General features: G+C 43.7%; 1 protein-coding gene across 1 annotated transcript in view; it reads left to right on the forward strand.

Moving 5' to 3' along the window:
- USP7 (ubiquitin specific peptidase 7) overlaps positions 1-21131 on the forward strand; it is a 58672-nt gene that overhangs the window by 25942 nt on the left and 11599 nt on the right. The window contains exons 8-22 of the mRNA XM_044302580.1: positions 705-759; positions 1175-1255; positions 1841-1931; positions 5384-5466; positions 6811-6920; positions 7873-8029; positions 8928-9072; positions 9204-9334; positions 9986-10120; positions 13406-13507; positions 14125-14230; positions 15218-15310; positions 15398-15465; positions 17373-17473; positions 20439-20592. Coding sequence (XP_044158515.1) covers positions 705-759; positions 1175-1255; positions 1841-1931; positions 5384-5466; positions 6811-6920; positions 7873-8029; positions 8928-9072; positions 9204-9334; positions 9986-10120; positions 13406-13507; positions 14125-14230; positions 15218-15310; positions 15398-15465; positions 17373-17473; positions 20439-20592 — 1612 coding nt within the window. The remainder of the gene's footprint in view (positions 1-704; positions 760-1174; positions 1256-1840; positions 1932-5383; positions 5467-6810; positions 6921-7872; positions 8030-8927; positions 9073-9203; positions 9335-9985; positions 10121-13405; positions 13508-14124; positions 14231-15217; positions 15311-15397; positions 15466-17372; positions 17474-20438; positions 20593-21131) is intronic.

The raw sequence follows: 21131 nt of genomic DNA on the forward strand, positions 1-21131 counted from the left end.
ACATAAATTTTGATCTATGGGGGGGTTCAGGTTCTGATGTCCCTCGGAGATTGCTGAAATGAAAGGACAGGAGCACTCACCTGAAAGTTGTGCCGGCTCTCCTTGGAGACACAGGAGGAGCGGTGCTTGCTCTCTGAGCCCCTCTGCCACTTCATTTCTGCAGTTGTTTGGGGCCTCAGAGCCTGACTCTGTGATATATTTAATGGTTTCTAAAACTGGACGTACCCTTTAAAGGAAGTCTGTCAGATGAGTTCTCACTCGCACAGTGCAAGACTGCCTTCTCTGCACAGAGACTGATGAAGGGTAAACGGTAAATCAGTGCGTATTGGCAGGATAATCAGATCTCTTCTAAGAGTCCAGTCAGGATTTGTGCTGTCTTTTTGCCCAGAAATTCTTCTTCAAATGATATAAGCCAATAGAGATAAACCTCTCTCCCTCTGTCATGCTAATCTCAGATTGGGCAGCAGAAATCACCTGACAGGTTCTCCGGTTTCTCCAGGATGCAGTAATACTGTAGTAAAGTGCTGGTATAGGGGGCAAAATATGCAGTGTTCAGGGTACTCGGGGCAGCTAAATTCATTAAGGAACCAGAGAAATCCTTTAAGCTCTATTATGATTCAGTATATCAGTCTGAAAAAAAAAAAATTATATAATTTTTTTTCTATATCAAATATAAATATATCTACACATTTGCTTATTTACAGGTGGGAGACGTTGGATAGTTTCATGCAGCATGATGTCCAAGAACTATGTAGAGTGGTAAGTTGTCAAAATCCTGTTACTGCACACTGCCACAATGACCTTGAATGGTTTGTCTAGTTTCGGGAGGAAACCAGACAATTTATGGGATCTGCCTGCAATAAAGAAGTGCTAGTTACTTACCTGGCACAACTGCTCTGGCTCTCGATCAGGACCTGTTTACTCGGCTGCAGCAGTGATAACACATTGACAATATGTGACCGATGCAGCATTCATACAACAACATTACTGCTGCAGCCATGTACAGTGCCCGGCCAGCAACTGAGAATAACACGGCTTTTGTGCATTTTCCATTCAGTTCTTTCAAACCTGATGACCTTTTCAGTTTCCCTTTTGATATAGTCTAAAATGATGGAAAAGGTGGCAGATAAATCAGTTTGTCTTTATTTTTTTTGTATTTTTTTCTGTCTTGCAGTTACTGGACAATGTGGAAAACAAAATGAAAGGAACATGTGTAGAAGGAACTATTCCAAAGTTATTCCGAGGAAAGATGGTGGTATGTGCTTTGAGTAGTTTGGACAGGTTTATTAATTGTGTCAAACATTTTGCCAGTGTAAACTTTGTGCACCAGAATCATCCACAGTGATAAGTATTTATTGCCTATTGGCTTACTTTGTGCCTAAATGCTGTCACCGTTTTGGTGCTTTTTGCATATTTCCAAGCCATGCCCAGCTTTGTGCGGTCTGTATTGCTAATGGCCGAGTGGCACCTTCAATACTGCTTGGCTGTTAGCAATAGACCCACTGAGCAGTGCAGTCTTATTGGATTACGAGGCAGCTGCGGCACATTTGACCGCTGCACTGCCGCTTCTCAACTGCAACAAGTTTGGTCGTACCCATAGTAAGCTTGTACATGGATTGTGAGCTCCGTTCGAGACAGCAAGTTATGATGTCTGTAAAACGCTGCAGAATACGTCACCGCCATATACGTGAGTAAAATAGTTTGGCATATGCCTTGTATGCCAGAATTCTGTCTCCGTTTGAGCCGAAGTTCTGGTGCTACTTGATTAGTAAATCTGCCTTGTTGATAAGAGTGAGGAGCAGTCATTTGTGTTCCGGTTTTAAGACTTGTTCTTTTTCAGTCCTACATCCAGTGTAAGCATGTGGACTACCGGTCTGAGCGGATAGAAGACTATTATGATATTCAACTAAGTATAAAAGGAAAGAAAAACAGTGAGTACAAAGTACAAATGGGGTGTGGGGCTCCTTGATTCACTTTTTTGTGTTCGGTTGTTTAAAGGGTTTATTATCTCAGTATTGCTAGGATATACCACAAATATCAGATATGTGCCAGTCCCACCTCTAAAACCCACTCCTATCTCCAGAACCTGCTCCAGAAATGGAGAGAGAGCAGCTGTGCATTCGTGACCTTCCTCCATTTACTGCTATGGGAGTTCTGAAAATAACCGAATGCTGGCTCAGCTATTTCCAGCAGTCCCATAGTGAATGGAGAGGATGCCACCCTTGCGAGGTGTGCTCTCTTTCACTTCGGGAACCCCATTCTGGAGAGAAGCATGGGTCTTGCCTTTCGGGGGACCTTCTTCTATCTGACCTATGTAATGTGCCCTAAATCTAAATGTTGAGACAGGACAACCCCATTAAGTATTGAACTTTTAGTAAGCTATATGTAATTTCAGTGTATTGTGTTTGTAGTAGTTATATGGCATGGTTACTTCCTCAAAGAGTTGGCTGCTTTACATGGAATGTCAAATGTGTTTAGAAACGTTAATATCCTAAACGTACTGATATGCCATTATTAGTTCTGCATTGTTTTGACGGTTCTTGAAGCCACAGCCCTTTGTTGGGCAAATCTTCTGTCCCGATAATACACAGTTCCCATCTGCAAAAATGGCCACTGACAGAGGGACATGTGATGCCCCTCGCTTTGAAGTGCCTACGATAGTCTCCTGTGCATCATAGCAGGAAAGAAAGCTGGGCATAATGCTTTCATCTGCTCTTGAACGTGCAGGAAGCTACTACAGGCGTAGTGTTTTTCAGGCGCTGATGGACAGGTTGAGTCGCGTGCCCCTTCATCAGTGTCGAAATTCAGGATGGGAGTGGCATGTGGTTGGGACAGAAGACTTGGCTCAGTAAGGGACTTGGCTTCAGGAAATGTCAATTTATTTTAGTAATTTGATAAATATTCAGGTATTTAACACTTGACAAGATTCTATTTGAAGCAGCATGCCCCTTTAATGAATTCAAAACTGATCCTGTGGGGCAATAAATGTCCATTTGAGGATAATGAAGAAACCGTCACCATACAGTATGGGTTTAGATCAAAGCCGAGGAGGAACAAAGAGTATGAGTGATTTATAAAGAAGTTTAGAAGATGAGCCAGCATGTCTGTAAAATTAAGATTCCTACTTTATTGATCATATCATGAAAAGGGTTCTGTAGCTTTTTCTTGCTACTGATCTATCCTGTGGATAGATCATCAGTATCTGATTAGTGGGGGTCTGACACCCGGGACCCCCGCCAGTCAGTTGGTTGAGAAGGCTGCGGCACTGACAGTAGTGACACGGCCTTCATGTTGTTTCCCGCAGGCCCAGTGATGTGACGACTAGTATTGCCTCACAACTGGCCTGGGTGCGGCTAAGCTCTGTTCACCTCGTTGGGGCTTATCCACGCACAGGCTGGTGATGCTAGTTATGACTTCACTGGGCCTGCAGGAAACTGCAAGAAGGCTGCAGCGCTACTTCCAGTGCCTTCGCAAACAGCTGATCGGCAGGGATCCTGTGTGTCAGACCCCTGCCAATCAGATGCTGATCTCGAGAGGATAGATCATCAGTAAGAAAAATCTAGAACCCCCCCCCCCCTTTAAATATTCCAGTACATCAGGTTCAGGGAACCACTTGTGTTTGAAACCTGCTTTTTAGTCTGTCTACTTTCCCGCGAGTGTACTGAGGAAAACAAACTCTGTGTGGCATCTGCAATTCCCAGACTGAACATTGCTCCTCTGACATGAACTCGCATAATTTAGGATTCTGTGAATTCCTGTCTTGCCTTGGGTCTGCTGAATGTTACGTAATGCTGTGACTACAGTTCAGTAGACATGCAGAGAGCTGGGAATTCACAGCATCATAAAGCATTATGATGCTGCAAGTTCACTTCAGAGGAGCTGTGTTCAGTCCGGGAAATTTGGCTCCCACGCGGAGCGTTTTCTGGACAGAATAGGTTTGTCTGATACTGGCCCATCAGAGTTTCCCATCAACCTGGTACTGATTACAGTTTACTATAAAATTGTATGGTTTTTAATGACTGTTTAGACATTTAAGTGCCTTGTCTGTTAACTTGATTTGAATTCCTCTGACTGCTGAATTGTGGAATTGCTTAGATGTAGTTTCTGCTGAAGCAATAATCCTAGTTTATTCTCTGTTAAGCCAAACACCAGGACAATCTCAGTTGTGAATGTGTTTGCTGGCAGGTTCTGTTGCAGCTCTATAATGGCGCTCGTCATCGTAGCCCGTATAGTAAACCAGACTTTCTAAAAGGTTGTCTGAGTAGTCTTTTTGGAGGGTAAAAATGCCACTTCCTCCATGTTGTGATGACATTGGGAATGACGTCTTGTCAGAAACTTGGGAAACTTCCAGTTTGTATCAGCTAGTTTTTGCTATTGACCTCACGTTGCAGTTTTCTAACTTTTGAAGGTCTTGTGGTGTAGTGCCAAGCATTCCCCAGCCTTTGGCCCTGTTCACGTCAGTGTTGAGGCTTCTATGTAAGGTGCATACTGCCATTGATAGAATTGTAGAGGAGTGGCAGCCTCCAGATGAGAACAGTCCTGGAGATCTGCACACATGCCCCTTCCGAAGATAATGTGTGTGTTTAGGGAGGCAGGAGAGGATTGGGTGGCTCAGCATTAGTAAATTCAATACAGCTGTAATTACTGCTCACTAGCCAAAATTACACTTGCTAAGAGTACAAGGTCTCGTTAACCTCTCCATTTAAGGCCCCATGCACACGGCCGTGTTCCACAGCCGTGTGCGGGCCGTGGAACCGCGGCCTAGATCCCTCCTGAGAGCAGGAGCGCTCGGCGTCACTGGTTGCTATGACGCCGTGCGCTCCCTGCTGCCGCCGCAATACAGTAATACACTGGTATGATCTATACCAGTGTATTACTGTACTGTGCCGGCAGCAGGGAGCGCACGGCGTCATAGCAACCAGTGACGCCGTGCGCTCCTGCTCTCAGGAGGGATTCAGGCCGCGGTTCCACGGCCCGCACACGGCAGTGAAACACGGCCGTGTGCATGGGGCCTTAGTCAGGAGATCCTGCAGGCTGTTCTGGTGCAGAACAGCTTGTTATCTCTAGCAGGTTCCAGCATGACCGGATCCTCTACTACAGTCAGATCCCCATTGACTGCAATAAGGTCCGACAGTGATGCGGCCGATTTCTGGTATACTGTAAATGTTGGGTTTCGGCTGGAAAACAAAAAACGCACATTGCGTGCAATTTTTTATTTTTTTTGTCCGGGCCACAGCTGGCAATTGTGCCAGATCTCCTAAACATGGTGGAGGCCCATTTTAGCATAACTATGCATTACCAGTATTGTTCAACAAATGTTTTATTGGTTTTAACGAGCCTTGACCTTTTTTATATATTCTTATTTCTTTTTTTTCCCCTCCAGTTTTCGAATCCTTTATTGACTATGTGGCGGTGGAGCAGCTAGATGGTGACAACAAATATGATGCAGGGGAACATGGCTTGCAGGTGAGTACGTGCTTACAGTAAATAAGACCTTCCTCAATGCTTTGTAATCATGAATACTGACTGAACACGATGCGTGCGATTTTAATCTGCTCTTAGTGATGGCTGCTGTGTGTAAGTGGGCAAAAATGAGTCTGGTTGTATGTTACTGGTCTGCAGTGACTGCCCTGGAGATGAGCTCCCTCTGTGTGTCAAGGGGCAAATCGCATTCATGACACACAATCGAAGAGCAGTTTTGTTAACAAGTTCTTAACAGGATTTGAAAAAGTCATAAGTTAGGCCTCATTCACATCACCGTTACTCCTTTCCGGAGAACGGGAAGGAGAAACGGTGATGTGAACGAGTCCTAACTGATACACATTTGTCTTCTGTTGTACAGATGTACTTTAATATTGGTTGCCAGCTATTGTGGAGTAGTGTCACTAGGGGTGTAGTGATTCCGCATTGCAGTCATTAAGAGCTGATCCCCATACATTAGCGAGCACACACTTTTTTGGCTTTTTTTTTTTTTTTTTTTTTTTTTTTTTTTATTGCTGTTCTGGCACCTCAGATCAGTGACTATCTAATATATGAAGTGGTGTGAAATTCACAACCTGTATTATATGTGGCTCATGATACTGCTCTGTACCTCCCCCATTCTTTACACTGCAGTTCTTCTGGGTCATTATCAGCACTAGATCACCGCACAGCCGACGCTTTCCGTGTAAACTCCTCCAAGCTATTAAACCACATAAATTATTTGGCAAATGCCACTCTTAGGCCCCTTTCACAATAGCGAGTTTTCCTCGCGGGTGCAATGCGTGGCGTGAAAGCATAGCAACCCGCACTGAATCTTGACCCATTCATTTCAATGGGTCTGTATACATGAGCGTTTTTTTTTTCCCTTCATGCATCAGTTCAGTTCTATTTTCAGCGTTTCACTCAGCCCTGGCCCCATAGAAGTGAATGGGGCTTTAGTGAAAAACGCATTGCATCCGGAAGCAAGTGCGGGTGCAATGCGTTTTTCACTGATGGTTGCTAGATGTTTGCAAACCTTCAGTATTTGTATCACGCACGTGAAAAACGCGTCAAAACGCATTGCACCCACGTGGCAAAAAACTGAACACAATCGCAGACAAAACTGACTTGAACTTGCTTGCAAAATGGTGCGAATTTCGCTGAACTCATCCGGACCTAATCCGTATAATTCGTGTGAAAGGGGCCTAACACTGAAGAGGATGCACCAGGAATGCTGCTTTAAAGTCCCTTCTATTTTACTTTAAATGCAGCTCCAGCCATTAGGTGTTTCAACACCTCTTCGTGTATGTGCAGCTGACTTGTGTTTTATACTTTTATCTCAATTTGCAGGAAGCCGAGAAAGGAGTAAAATTTTTAACATTACCACCCGTATTACATCTTCAACTAATGAGATTCATGTACGATCCTCAGACAGACCAGAACATCAAGATTAATGACAGGTAATAATATTAACCCCTTCCTGCACAGTGGTGTGGGTGTACCGTGCAGGATGGCATATACGGTCAGGAGTAACTGTAAGTGGTAACATCCTGCATTGTACTTAACTGTGTGTTCCTGACCATTTAATCCTTTACATGCGATTAGTGACGGGGGCACTGAAGTGGGTTTACAGAGGTAGAGGCTTCCTTTTTAAACTCCTCAATGCCTCAGGGACGCAGTCATGGGTTGCTCTGCCTGATAGGTGCCTAACATACACATAAGTCGTGAAAAACTGCCTACAGCCTCATGCACCCCACAATATCCATTTTGTGGTTCGCAAACTGTTGATTCGCAAAAAACTGATAATGGCTGTGTGCCTTCCACAATTTTCTCACTTTGGTAGAAATGCCTATTGTCTGCAGAACGGACAAGAATATAAATTTGTGGAACGGCCAGACTGATGTGGACATCACACTGATGGTTTTTCCGGACCCATATAAATAAATGGGTCCACATATCGGATGCAGGCCAAAACTATGGGTGTGCATGAGGCCGAAGACTGGAACTAGTCGGCTGCCTATTGGCTTCAGCTGACAGGCAAAATCCACCACGGTAGGGAAGTATTGCCGTATATTATAGAACCAATCAAATGACCGCATGGTCAGGTCCCATAGTGGGACTAAAATAGTGACAAATTGTGTGCAGAAAAAAACGTCCTTTCTAAAATAAATAATTATACGGGTATAGTACTGTCCCGGCCCCAAATGACCACTGTTTTGAAGTGAGTGTATTATTTATCCCGCACGGTGAGTCGTAAACGGGGAATAGCAGTTTCCTGGTGACAAAGGACCATTTGTAGTCTACCACCGGGGAAGAATTAATTTGAGGAAAAGTGCCAGTGTAGGAAAAGTGAAGCTTCCCACTTGGCATGTTGTTGGTTTCCCATCATATATCATATCCTGTTGTTTCCAGGTTTGAGTTTCCAGAACAGCTACCGCTGGACGAATTCCTACAAAAGCCTGATGTCAAAGACCCTGCTAACTACATACTGCACGCTGTGTTAGTGCACAGTGGAGACAACCATGGAGGACACTACGTTGTGTATTTAAATCCTAAAGGCGAAGGCAAAGTACGTGTTCTAGATTCCTGCGTGGCATTTCATGTAATTTCCCTAGTATGGCTCATCACGTTGTGAAATATCCATAGATGAAAGGTTTCTCCCCCCGATCAGATAAGCATTATGATATTCTTATTGTCTTCTAAATGCTCCTTGGGGAAAATGGCGTTCACAACAGATATTACAACAGTGAACAATTTTAACTGTTGTATACGGAATATTGTATGTTTCCAATACCCAACATCGCTACAATTGTATCCTGTTCTGACATGACCCCCCAAATTCTAGAGACCGAAATGTAAATTGTTTGCATGGTCCTTCTCACTAGTACCTGGGGAACTGATATTTCTTTAATTGACGCTCAAAAAATTGCTTTACAGTTGGTCATAGAAAAAAAACAGTACTTCGTTATGGTAGTAAAGTGTGGGTAAGATTTAATACAAATAACTGAAAACAGCCATAGTCCTTCTATCACACTCAGAACACCTAACGGCTGAGTTGCTGTTACTACATGTTGTTCACTTGGAACCAGTCATTGGGTTCGCACTGCCCATATCCTGAACAGCTTAAAATCCTGAAAGAGCCCCTCATGATATCAAGCTGGGCACAGGGAGAGGAGTCCACTGTTCGGCTTCTTCCTGTCCTGCTGTTTGACAAGTCTCTCCTAGTTTGCATATAGAAAGAGTCCTGTCAATCAAGCACGGTGGGAAGGGGCCATAGTGAACTCCTCTGCCCATATACAGACTCCACGCCGTGTCCAGTTCGATTTTAAAACTTTTGCTTTAACTCTGAAACACAACTCTGTCATGATGGACAGTGTCAGGATTTCATCCCGTCTTTGTCAGGTTCCCTTTTAGTTGCCTTTAAATTCTTTCTGTACTGACTTATTTTTTTTTCTGTCTATCTGCAGTGGTGTAAGTTTGACGATGACGTAGTTTCAAGATGTACCAAGGAGGAAGCAATTGAACATAATTATGGAGGCCACGATGATGACTTGTCTGTACGGCACTGCACAAATGCTTACATGTTAGTTTACATCAGGGAATCCAAGCTGAGTAAGTGCCTGCCTGATATTACAGAAGTATTGAGTATATGAAGCTCAGAATTGGTGCTAAAGTAGAAATTGCTAAACAGTATGTATTTTTGCTTTTGGCACATTGAAAACATTTTTATTTTATTCTTTTAGATGAAGTCCTACTAGCGGTTACAGATCATGATATCCCCCAGCAGCTGGTAGAGAGACTACAGGAAGAAAAGCGCATAGAGGCTCAGAAAAGAAAAGAGCGTCAGGAAGCTCATCTTTACATGCAGGTTCAGGTAAGCAGTTTGTAACGTCTAGACAAGACGTTTTTCATTGCAGAAAATGCTATCAAAGACGCCTTGTCCGGGTGCTGTGTAATGGTATGCTTCCTGGTACAGTCTGGGGGTAACTTTCATAGTATGCGCATCAGCCCAAAATAGAGTAACAAATATGAGTCGGCACCGTCCAAGTGGAGACAGTAAGATTCCAACGCATATGATTGTAGTTGGTGTCAAATGGTGTGCAAGGTGGTGCTCAATGCAAGAAGGCAATCCATATAGTAATGTAAAAACAAAGATAGCATAGCCCTCACCATAGAGCAGACTCTTCCTTTATTAATACATTAACATGTGCGGGTACAGGAAAGGCGTTACAGGATAGCAGGTGGACGGTACGCTCCCTGGAACAGTGTGGAAGTTCTAAAGCTAGGTGAGGACCCTCATCACTCTGACATTTTTGGCAAATCCTGTGGATACGCCATACATTTATATGTTGGGGAAAAATTAGCGACCTGTAATGTGTTTGGGTTAACATCCATGTTAATCCTGGTATCAAATTTGCTCGTAGAAGGTATTTGGGGCGACTGAGTCCTTTTGGAAGTGATGATCATAATATGTAAAAAATAAATAAAAAATCAGAGAGTAATACCTCATTTTACTTTTCCTCAGATCGTCGCAGAGGACCAGTTCTGTGGTCACCAGGGCAATGACATGTACGATGAAGAGAAAGTTAAATACACTGTGTTCAAAGTATTAAAAAACTCCACACTTGCCGAATTTGTTCAAAATCTATCACAAACCATGGTAAGCAAAAGTGCCTGAGCCTTTGTCTTGTATTAAGTAACCGGTGCGCTGCTTCAAATGAATAGATCGCTGGGGAGCATTAGTCTATCGGCTATGCAGCAGGGATATCTTTTCTATTTGTCTGAATTCTTTATTTTGCAAATGTGATGTATAGTCCTGTAAGTTCAGAGGTTTCCCCCCCCAGGATCGGTGACGTGTATGAAGGGGCTGTCAGGCTTGGCTCGTTAAGTCATCCCGCTTCTCCATCACAGTTGGTGGATTGACAGGGAACAGGACTGGCTTAGGCTACTTTCACACTAGCGTTCTGCTGTCCGCTCGTGAGCTCCGTTTGAAGGGGCTCACGAGCGGAGCAGAACGCTTCCGTCCAGCCCTGATGCAGTCTGAATGGATGCGGATCCGCTCAGACTGCATCAGTCTGGCGGCGTTCAGCCTCCGCTCCGCACGGCCAGGCTGACAGCTGAACGCTGCTTGAAGCGTTCAGCTGGCCGTGCGGTGGCGTGCGGATCCGTCCAGACTTACAATGTAAGTCAATGGGAACGGATCCGCTTGAAGATGACACCATATGGCTCAATCTTCAAGCGGATCCGTCCCCCATTGACTTTACATTGAAAGTCTGAACGGATCCGCTCGGGCTACTTTCGCACTTAGAAAAAAATTTAAGTTATTAATGCAGACGGATCCGTACTGAACGGAGCCTCCGTCTGCATTAATATGATCGGATCCGTTCAGAACGGATCCGATCAAGCGCAAGTGTGAAAGTAGCCTTAACTGATCACCACAAGACCCAGACGGGAAGGAAGCTCTTTGCCATCTGAGGCTACGCACATCTTGCAGGAGAAGCTCTGAACTTTCGGGACCACATAACTGAGTGAAATCCAGCCATCTTTATAGTTTTGTAAATTTAGGGGTTTTTCCCAGTTTCTAGATTTCCATGACCTATCCTCAGCCCCCTTGGTACTGTAAGCATAAGGGTCCGTCCAGTGTGTGGTGGCCATAATGGGTTGTGCAGCTCTGCTCCCATGTAAGTGGAGTGTGAGACTGGCTATGGCTGATCTGAGATAAAGGCTTGCCAAAGGCTTGGACCCCATGTGCTAAAGATGTATTTGTATCTATTGCCCATTGGATTTATAAAGCGCTAAAGAATATTAAAGGGAATCTCTGCTTTTTGACAAACATATATGTTAATTTTGATATTGTAAATTGTGTAGTTAGTATCTTCAGGACTGCAGTGATAAAGCTGGGAAGCTTCGGGGAATTTGGCGATTCCAACTAATGTAATTGCCCATAGACACAGGATGTATAGAGCGTATACTGCTGGACTTTTTCCGTTTTAAAGAGGACCTGTCGCCTCTCCTGAAATAAGTATTAACTACTTGCACCCTTCTTTGTAGTAACAATTCTGGAGCATCTGTTTATTGATGAACTCTATGATGTCCCGTTTGTTATTTCTGCTTGAATTTGTGAATTTCCAGTGGTCTGCAATGAAGTTCCAGATGTGTGTCACCAGTTGGGGATGTGTCCCTGCACAATCTGACATTATCCAATCAGTGCTGCCAGAGTCAGACTGCAGGGATCCCCCCCAAACTGGTAACACCTATCTGGACCTTTATTACAAACTGCTGGAAATTCATGCATACATTCTAGAAGGAATAATAAAGAAATAGCACAACATAGTCGACAAAGTGGTTACAAGTATATTGCGATATAGGTTGCACCAATGTTGTGACATTTATTGTAATGTGGTGTCACACTGCAACATGCTGCGACGCGATAGTCGCACAGAAATCCAACTTGGATAGATTTGTCACTGTTGTGTCGCAGCGTGTTGGTGTGACACCATAGACCTGTGATGGCTAACCTCTGGCACGCCAGCTGCGGTAAAACTACAACTCCCAAAATGCACACTTGCTTGGCTTTTCTCAGGACTCCATTGAATGGAGCATGCTGGGAGTCAGAGTTTCACCACTGCTGGAGTGCTGGAGGTTAGTCATCACTGCCATAGACTATAATTACAATAAATGTCGCCATGTAGCACTAGCCTAAGTTGAATTTATATAAGTTTGTAAAGACTATGTCATCTTCCGGCAGCCTGCTGCTCCTCTTTCTTTGTCTACAAGCTCTCTGTAAATGTTCACAAGCCTCCTCACTATCTGGTCAATGCCTAGTGTAAAACGGGAAAGGAGGGGGTGCAGCTGGAGCATGCCAGTCTTTTATGGGGGCAGCAGCTGAAGACTTGTGATTGGCACTACTTTACAGCACAGGTAGAGTGCGGAGAGAAAATATCCATTCACAGAAATCAACTAAAGTAAAAAGATGCAGGGTAGGCCTTAGGCTAGGGCTGCACAAAGACACACAGGGCACAACTACACTGCAACATGTGTAACACTACATTTTTTTTAATTTTTATTAATGGTAGTCTATGGTGTCATACTGAGACATGACATCTCAAATGGATTTTTTTTGTGACCGTCACAGCATGTCCCAGTGCGACACCATAGACACCAAAAATTGTTGCACGACAAAATGTTGTCATGTAGCTCTAGCCTTATTCACATAGTCAGTGTTCAGTCAGTGATTTTGAGCCAAATGCAGATCTTTCCCTTATACCTTATGTCTGTGGAGGCTCCAATCCTGGTTTTGGCCACAATCACTGATGGTAATCGCTGAACAAAACCCTGACGTGTGGATGAGGCTTTAGACAGGATTTCTACCTGCACTGCATCAAATACACACCTACTGCTGCCTAGAGAGGATTTTTTGTTATAGTGGGCCGTCTTTAGAGTCCTCAGTGTATGAATGTTTTCTCTTATTTTCTAACTGGACCACACTAAACTTGTGGCCCTGGAAAAAAACTAAAAGTGGACCCATTGTTGTAGACAGGTCTAAACTGACACGACAGAACCAGCACAAGTAGCTATACCACAGTGCAGCTCAAAATACCTCCCCAGAAGCTGTCCTCTGTGAGGTGGCCGGCCCCAGCTGTCACGTTCTGTCCACATACTCCAGTTGCCTCAGGAAGGTAGTACAGTTGAATTTGGTATTCAGGAGGGCACCTACAGCCACCAGCCAGGTACATGGGTACTTGACACTCTCAGCGTTTATTAACTCTGGGAGTGTCAGATCATTACTTGTCTGGCTACCGGCCGTGAGGAGGGCTCATGCGGCCACTTGGGCATCGGCCGACTTTGAAGTTTCCCTGTGGACTCTATGGCCAGTCCACCTCTGTTTTCTAACCATTTTATAGTCTGGGTTAAGAGTAAATAAATGCGTTTTCTTAATTTGCAGGGATTTCCACAGGACCAAATTCGGTTATGGCCCATGCAAGCTCGGAGTAATGGAACAAAAAGGCCAGCAATGTTGGATTATGAAGCGGATTGCAGCAAAACTGTAAATATTCAATATATATTGAGTGCCTTCGCTTCTCTTCTGGATTCGTTTGCTGAATGTAAATAGTGTAGTATTTTTAAATGTAAATTATTTGTGGGTCTCTTATAGGACCTCTCATACTGATAGAAGTTCACAGTGATCCAGTAAGGGACAAGCTTGTGCCTCCAATCGGTTGTTTGAAGGTGCTGGAGTGCATCCCGTTAACGGTTTACCAGGGACATCTCGGTGCTTTTAGTAGTGGCTGTGCCAGAGCTAAAGTTTGCTATGGCTTTCTCCTCATTCACGTGAATGGGACTAAGCTGTAATACTAGGCACAGCCCCTGCTAGAGGCACAGATTTTGTCCTTGGCACGGCCCCTTTCAAAAGCGAATGGGCTAGAAGTTCAGCCACCAGTTTAAAAAAAAAAAACGGGTGACCCCTTTAATCATGAATGTTTGCTTGTTCACATGAGGCACTTAACTATGTGTACATTCATCATGGTTTAGATGCAATAGATAATTGCATCATATAAATAGGCCTTCTGTACCGCTTCTTTATTTTTGGTTTATTTCAAAATTGTTTCCAGGACTATTTGAAAATTTCATTCTGCTGTGTTTCTTGTTATATTCACCATGTAGATGATTGAGCTGAGTGACAATGAAAATCCCTGGACAATATTTTTGGAAACTGTAGATCCAGAAATGGCTGCTAGTGGGGCAACGCTTCCCAAGTTTGACAAAGATCGTAAGTGTAGGCTATCCTCTATAAATATTTCTTTTTTCACATGTAACCCTAATGGTTTGGGAATGTGCATAGTTTTTCTAGGTGGCCTCAAGTCTTCATACACGTGATTTAAAATCTAACTGCAAGTGACCCACTGAACACTTAATGACTCATTTAAAGGGGTTCACTTAAGCAGTGATTGTCCATCTTCAGGATAGGCCATCTCCCCCACCCCCCAAAATCAACTGTTCTGCAGTAACTGTGGTACTGGAACAGTGAACTGAGCTGGTTACCGCAGCACTGCTCCCATTTACGTCAGTAAGAGCAGCGCTGCACAATGGGCGATGTAGTTATAGAGCCAAAGCTACTGCAGGACAGATGATTAGCTGGGGTGCAGGTTGTCTGTCCCCCATCTATCAGATAGATCTGGCCTATCGTGAAGATGGCTCATCACTTATCATTTGTGAAGGTTTGGACAACCCCATTTAAGGCAGCCATACACATTCACTGGGTCAAACTTAACAATGAACTATCGTTTTAGCCGACTGGTGAATTGGTTATTCCCTGGCCATTTTAAAATGTTCACCCTATAGATCTTTCATTTCTATGAAATACCCTTTATCCACCAATAATCTTTCTTTAAAAGAACACTTCCCAAAACTAGATGTTGTTTGCCTGGTTTCCCTGAGCTTGTATGGCCAGTTTGGATGACTGTTAGTGCCCACTATGTACTAAAATGTGTATTTCTGCATCAGCTAAAAGATCCTTCACCAGACAATCACTCATTTGACAGTTGCAACAATCAACCACCTTCTACCTATTGTATATGGCCACCTTTAGAGTCCTGTAAATTGTACTTTCCGCAATGGTGTGGAGTTGGCTGCTCTTCACACACTTGGCTTATACTTTGCCTCATTAGTATCTTCTGTATATTTTTCCATTTCAGCAGCAAGCTCGACACTTGGTCCTGTGCTAAGCATATTCTGACTAAAGCTTTCTCTCCCACAGATGATGTAATGCTCTTTTTAAAAATGTACGATCCAAAAAGTCGAAGCTTAAATTACTGTGGACATATCTACACCCCAATTTCCTGTAAAATACGTAAGTTTGTTACATGAGGGGGTCATAATTTGACGGATGTCCTCTTGTAGTCCTGTCATAAAACTTTTCTTTCCCCTTCCAAAATAGGTGACCTACTGCCAGTTATGTGTGAGAGAGCTGGATTTCCGCAAGGAACTAACCTTATCCTCTATGAGGTAACGGGCCAGATACTGATTTCTTGTTGCAAGCACCTTCTCTTTACACTATCCCCTTTTCTGAAAGCTGGCTAATCCTACTGGACTTATACACTCCTCTCCCAGACACTGTCAAATTTGCCGTTCACACTGGGTTCAGGTCTTGGCGGCTTTCCTTTGTCTGTAGTTGACAGAATATGGCTTGCATACTGCGTTATTTTTAGTGTAGAAACAACTTATTGGTAACATCCATCATGGATCATTTTAAAACAGTTGCTAATGTGCTCCCATTCTAAGGCCTCTTTCAGACGAGTGAGTGTCACGCTGTGGACTCGCAGCACAGCACCCACCCTGAACTTTTAGCACTGCCGGGGTCGCATGGCATTATATTGATTTTATGATGCTGTGTAACCCTTATGCCCCTTTCACACAGGCGAGTTTTCCACGCGGGTGCAATGCGTGAGTTAAACGCATTGCATTGCACCCACACTGAATCCGGACCCATTAATTTCTATGGGGCTGTGCACATGAGCGGTGATTTTCACGCATCACTTGTGCGTTGCGTGAAAATCGCAGCAAGCTCTATTTTGTGCGTTTTTCCAACCAACACATTCCCCATAGAAGTGAATGGGGCTGCGTGAAAATCGCAAGCAAGTGTGGATGCGGTGTGATTTTCACGCATGGTTGCTAGGAGACTATAGGGATGGGGACCCGATCATTATTATTTTCCCTTATAACATGGTTATAAGGAAAAAAAATAGCATTCTGAATACAGAATGCTAAGTAAAATAGGGCTGGAGGGGTTAAAAAAAAAGTAATAATTTAACTTGCCTTAATCCACTTCGCGCAGCCGGCATCTCTTCTGTCTTCATCTGTGAGGAATAGGACCTTTGACGTCACTATGCTCATCATATGGCCCATGACATGATCCATTACCATGGAGATGGATCATGTGATGGACCATGTGATGAACACAGTGACGTCAAAGGTCCTATTCCTCAAAGAAGACGACAGAAGAGATGCCGGCTGCGCAAACAAGTGGATTAAGGTGAGTTAAAAATTTTTTTTATATATTTTCCCCTCCAGCCCTATATCTGTATTCAGAATGCTATTATTTTTCCCTTATAACCATGTTATAAGGGAAAATAATACAATCTACACAATCTTGAACCCAAACCTGAACTTCTGTGAATAAATTGCACCCGTGCGATAAAAACTGAACAACGGAATGCAATCGCAGTCAAAACTGACTGCAATTGGGTACCTACTCGCGTGGGTTTGCGGCAACGCATCCGGACACGCTCGTGTGAAACAGGCCTTACAGTTCTGGAATGTACTGGATAACACTAACATAATGCTGTCAGTGTTATTCTATACATTCCAGACCTCTAAGGGTTACATAGTATCATAAAACAATATAATGTTATGCAACCCCGCCAGTGCTTGGGAGTTCAGGACGGGTGTTGGGTGTCCACAGCTTGACACTTGTCTGAAAGGGGCCTAATACATTGTCTGTCTGGCGAGCCGATCGTCCTCCTTGTAACATAGCAATGACTTTTTATAAACTTAATATTGAAGGGCTTGTCCTATTAAAACAGCCTCTATTAGGTCAGAAGGACCACATAGGATGCAAAGAGCAGGCCCCCTGCAGCTTGACCATGTATTACATGGTTCCCTTTGCATTAGAATGTGCACCATGTAATCCCACATTTCTCCTGCAGGGGCCAGTACATACATTGTCATCTGATGGGTGCAGTTAGCTTTAGAGCATATTCAAAAAAAATCCTTTAACTGGCCACCGGGGGCAATAACTTCTGCTGCTCAATAGTTCATCCAGAAATATCTACACAGACAAGTATTTTGCAGCAGATCTTAATTTCAAAGGCAGAATCTTACAGTGCTTTATCATTTCTATGTACTATTTGCAGGAAGTCAAACCGAATTTAACAGAACGCATTCAAGATTACGATGTGTCTCTTGACAAAGCACTTGATGAGCTTATGGATGGTGACATTATAGTATTCCAGAAGTAAGTACATGTACAGCCGGATGCAGTTGCATTTTGACTCCGCCTTGTATGCTTGGTAATTCTACTTCAGTCGTCCTCTGTATAAAGTAGGCAGTAAGGTCAGACTCGTTTCATCACTGAAAATCATTTTATTCTACATAACTGATTATAAGATGACCGTGCATTACAAGCCCGTATTATATTTGAAAGCTGTGTTTGGCTTACTGCTGGTTGATACTGGAACCAGTTGACTCCTAGCTGTGCTCCTCTTTGTCTTCTGGAAAGGTTATATTAGCTTACGGTACATTAAGACCAACACCCTAGCATTCAAGGCAAACCAGAAGCTCGACTTCAGTTTGTGAATGAGAGTAATTCATGTATTAAAGGGGTTGTGCTCCTAACATAAATGTATCCCGCCCTACAGATACTGCTGTTATATCACTTGCTCAAAAACCACCAGTTATCAGAGCTACCTTATTCTAAAGTTGTTAGCCGACCATTGCGCCCTGTGGCAAATCAGTTTTGATTCAAATTCTGTTGGCTACGTCCTGCATTGGAGCCTAGTCGCGTAGGACGCACAGTCGTCATTGGTAAGAACAAGGGGCGTGGTTATTGTCACATGATCTGCCTAGGTCTGGACACATCTCGCTGCCCTGAGGCAGGATGGGACAGTAGGGGGATAAGAGAGAACTGCAAATGAGGTACATAAAAAATAATCAAGGAGGCATGGTAGCTAGCACAATTGATGAAAATACACTTTAGAATGAAAAGTAGTTTATGGTACGCCGCAGAGCTAAATCCCACCCATCAGTGCCGGTGACGTCACTGGGGTTCCTGGCAGCCCTATAGAGAGCCCTGGTATGTCACCAGAACTCCAAAAAATGCCTTTGCCCTGCGCAATTTAGCGCAGGGCAAAGGAGAGCATCGGAGCATGAACTGCTCCGATGCTCTTGTCAGGAGGGCTGCCTGGGTGAAAATGGAGGTATGTCCGGGTTCAGAGCTTTTAAGTGAATGGGACGGCTTCTTGTAATTACACATGTTCACTGTTGCGATGTCGACAGCGAACAGGTAAACAATGAAGGTAAGGCTGGGATGGCACGGCCTTCTCTTCAACCAGCTGATCGTCAGGGATGCTGGCTGCTGGACCCCCTGCCGATCTGATATTGATAACCTATCCTGAGGGTAGGTTATCAATAAAAAATATCTTGGAAGACACCATTTAAACTAGTACAATGCCTTGAAAGGTACCATTTCCTTTAGTGATTATTGGAGGAAAAATACTTTTAATCCTCCCTCTTCTTGATTGGCAGGGCCATATTTCTGCATGGTCTTCTCACCTGGCCTTGTCAATCAATCTCTAGGGATTCCTTGTATATAAAGTGTCCCCAACCATTAGCTTTAAACTGTTTGAACCCGGCAGAAAGCATTAAAGGGAACCTGTCATCAACTTTATGCTAACCTCACTGAGGGCAGCATAAATTAGTGACAGAAATGCTGATTTCAGCGGTTTGTCACTCATTAACTAAAAGTAAGTGGTTGCTGAGAAGCGGCATCATAATCATTGCAGCCCAGGCCTTAAAGAATCCAATCTACCTGAGAAGAGTTATGGTTATCCATAATCTCCTGCTCTCCCACCCATCTGCTGCTGATTGGCAGTTTTCTCCTATAGAGAAAGGGAGAAAACTAGGTAGACTGTCAGTCATCAGCAGGTGAGCAGGGAGTCATGAATGACCATGACTCTTCTCAGGTGGCCGGGACTCTCTTCCAGTCTGCAATGATTGTGATGTTGTTTCTCTGTAATGACTGATTTTGTCTGTGCATGTACTATCTGATTTGTAAACTAATAATTCTAACACTATTAGGGAGGGCTCTGCTCACCAGGGATCAGCAACCTTTGGCCCTCCAGCTGCTGTGAAACTACAACTCCCAGCATGCAAACATGCTCGGTTGTTCTAACTCCCATAGGAGTGACTGGAGCACTCTGAGAGTTGTAGTTTCAGAACAGCTGGTGTGTCAAAGGTTGCTGGTCCCTGTGCTACACCCTGCCTAAAAGCTTGCATGCATGATGTGCCTAGTCTTCGAATGTCACAAAGGAGTTATTGGAAGGAAGGACTAGGCTTGAATACCCTTATTTTCCAATGTCCTAGCTACATCACTTGTCTGAAGTAAACCTATTCAGTACCACCACACGGGAGGATACATTATGCAGTAAATTTGGCCAATTTCTCCACTGAAAAGCTGTAATAAAATGAATTGCTCTATTGTGGTACCATATTAAAGCCTCATTTGTGATGCAGTCTATTTGGAAACATTCAGTTACATTGTGATATTGTGGGCTTGACTCAGCTCTTGGTGACCATTCATCTGTCAGGAGGTCCTATTCCCCTTGAGGACATGGCAATTTTCCATTTTTGTTTTTTGCTGCCTGCCTTCCAGGAGCCATAACTTTATTTTTTTGTGATTTCAATTTTTGTATATTTAAAATTTTATTTTTATTTTTTACACATTAGGGGATTTAAACAAGCATTTGTTGGATCGCTGCTTCAATACAGTGCAATAAATAACCATTACAGCGTATGGGAGCTTAGTTATGTTCCTATGGAGCCCTGCCACCTGGAGAGCTCCATAGGAACTACTGCTCTAGTAGCCTCAGATCCTTCAGAGGTTTTCTCCATCACTGCATGGGGTTGCCATTCGGCTCCCGTGAGCACAGTTTTTCTGAGAAAAGTCGCGTGAGATCCTGTGTTTACAGCATCTGAGGGTTTAATGTCTGCAATTGGGGTTTTTGACGATTGTAGACATTAGTCCCGAGTTGTGAAACAGCAGAAACCTGGTGGCTGTGGTGTGCACTCCGCTCTTGAGCAGAAACAGTCTTTAAAGTTCAGACTGAATGCCCTGAACGGGTTAATTATAAAGGCAATGTCAATGTTACTTGCACATGAGTTGTTCAGTTTCTGTAGCATTTGTTTTCTGTTGTCTTGTCTAGAGATGACCCGGAAAATGAGAACAGTGAATTGGCCACTGCTAAAGAATACTTCAGAGACCTTTATCACCGTGTTGATGTAATCTTCTGTGACAAGACAATTCCTAATGATCCGGGATTCGTCGTTACATTGTCTAACAGAATGAATTACTCTCATGTATGTATTGGATTATTTCTCAATTATAACTCTTTCCATTAAACACTTCATTTAAAGGGGTTCTCCAGGATTCTGATATTGATTGCCTGTCATCACGTTAGGTCATCAATATCAGATTGGCCGGGGTCCACCATAGGAAGAGGCCGTGGTGCCCTGTGACGTTCCTCAGTCACATGGCCTAGATGCAGGTCAGTCCCATTCTAGTGAATTGGGCTTGGGCTACTTTCACACTGGCGTTTTAGCTTTCCGTTTGTGAGATCCGTTCAGGGCTCTCACAGGCGGTTCAAAAACGGGTCAGTTTTGCCCTAATGCATTCTGAATTGAGAAGGATCCGCTCAGAATGCATCAGTTTGCCTCCGTTCCGCTTTGGAGGCGGACACCAAAACGCTGCTTGCAGCATTTTGGTGTCCGTCTGATGAAACTGAGCAAAACGGATCCATCCTGGCACACAATGAAAGTCAATGGGGACGGACTGTTTTCTATGACACAAACTGGCACAATAGAAAATGGATCCGCCCTCCATTGACTTTCAATGGTGT

This window comes from Bufo gargarizans, chromosome 8, assembly GCF_014858855.1.
Source record: "Bufo gargarizans isolate SCDJY-AF-19 chromosome 8, ASM1485885v1, whole genome shotgun sequence".
NCBI lineage: Eukaryota > Metazoa > Chordata > Amphibia > Anura > Bufonidae > Bufo > Bufo gargarizans.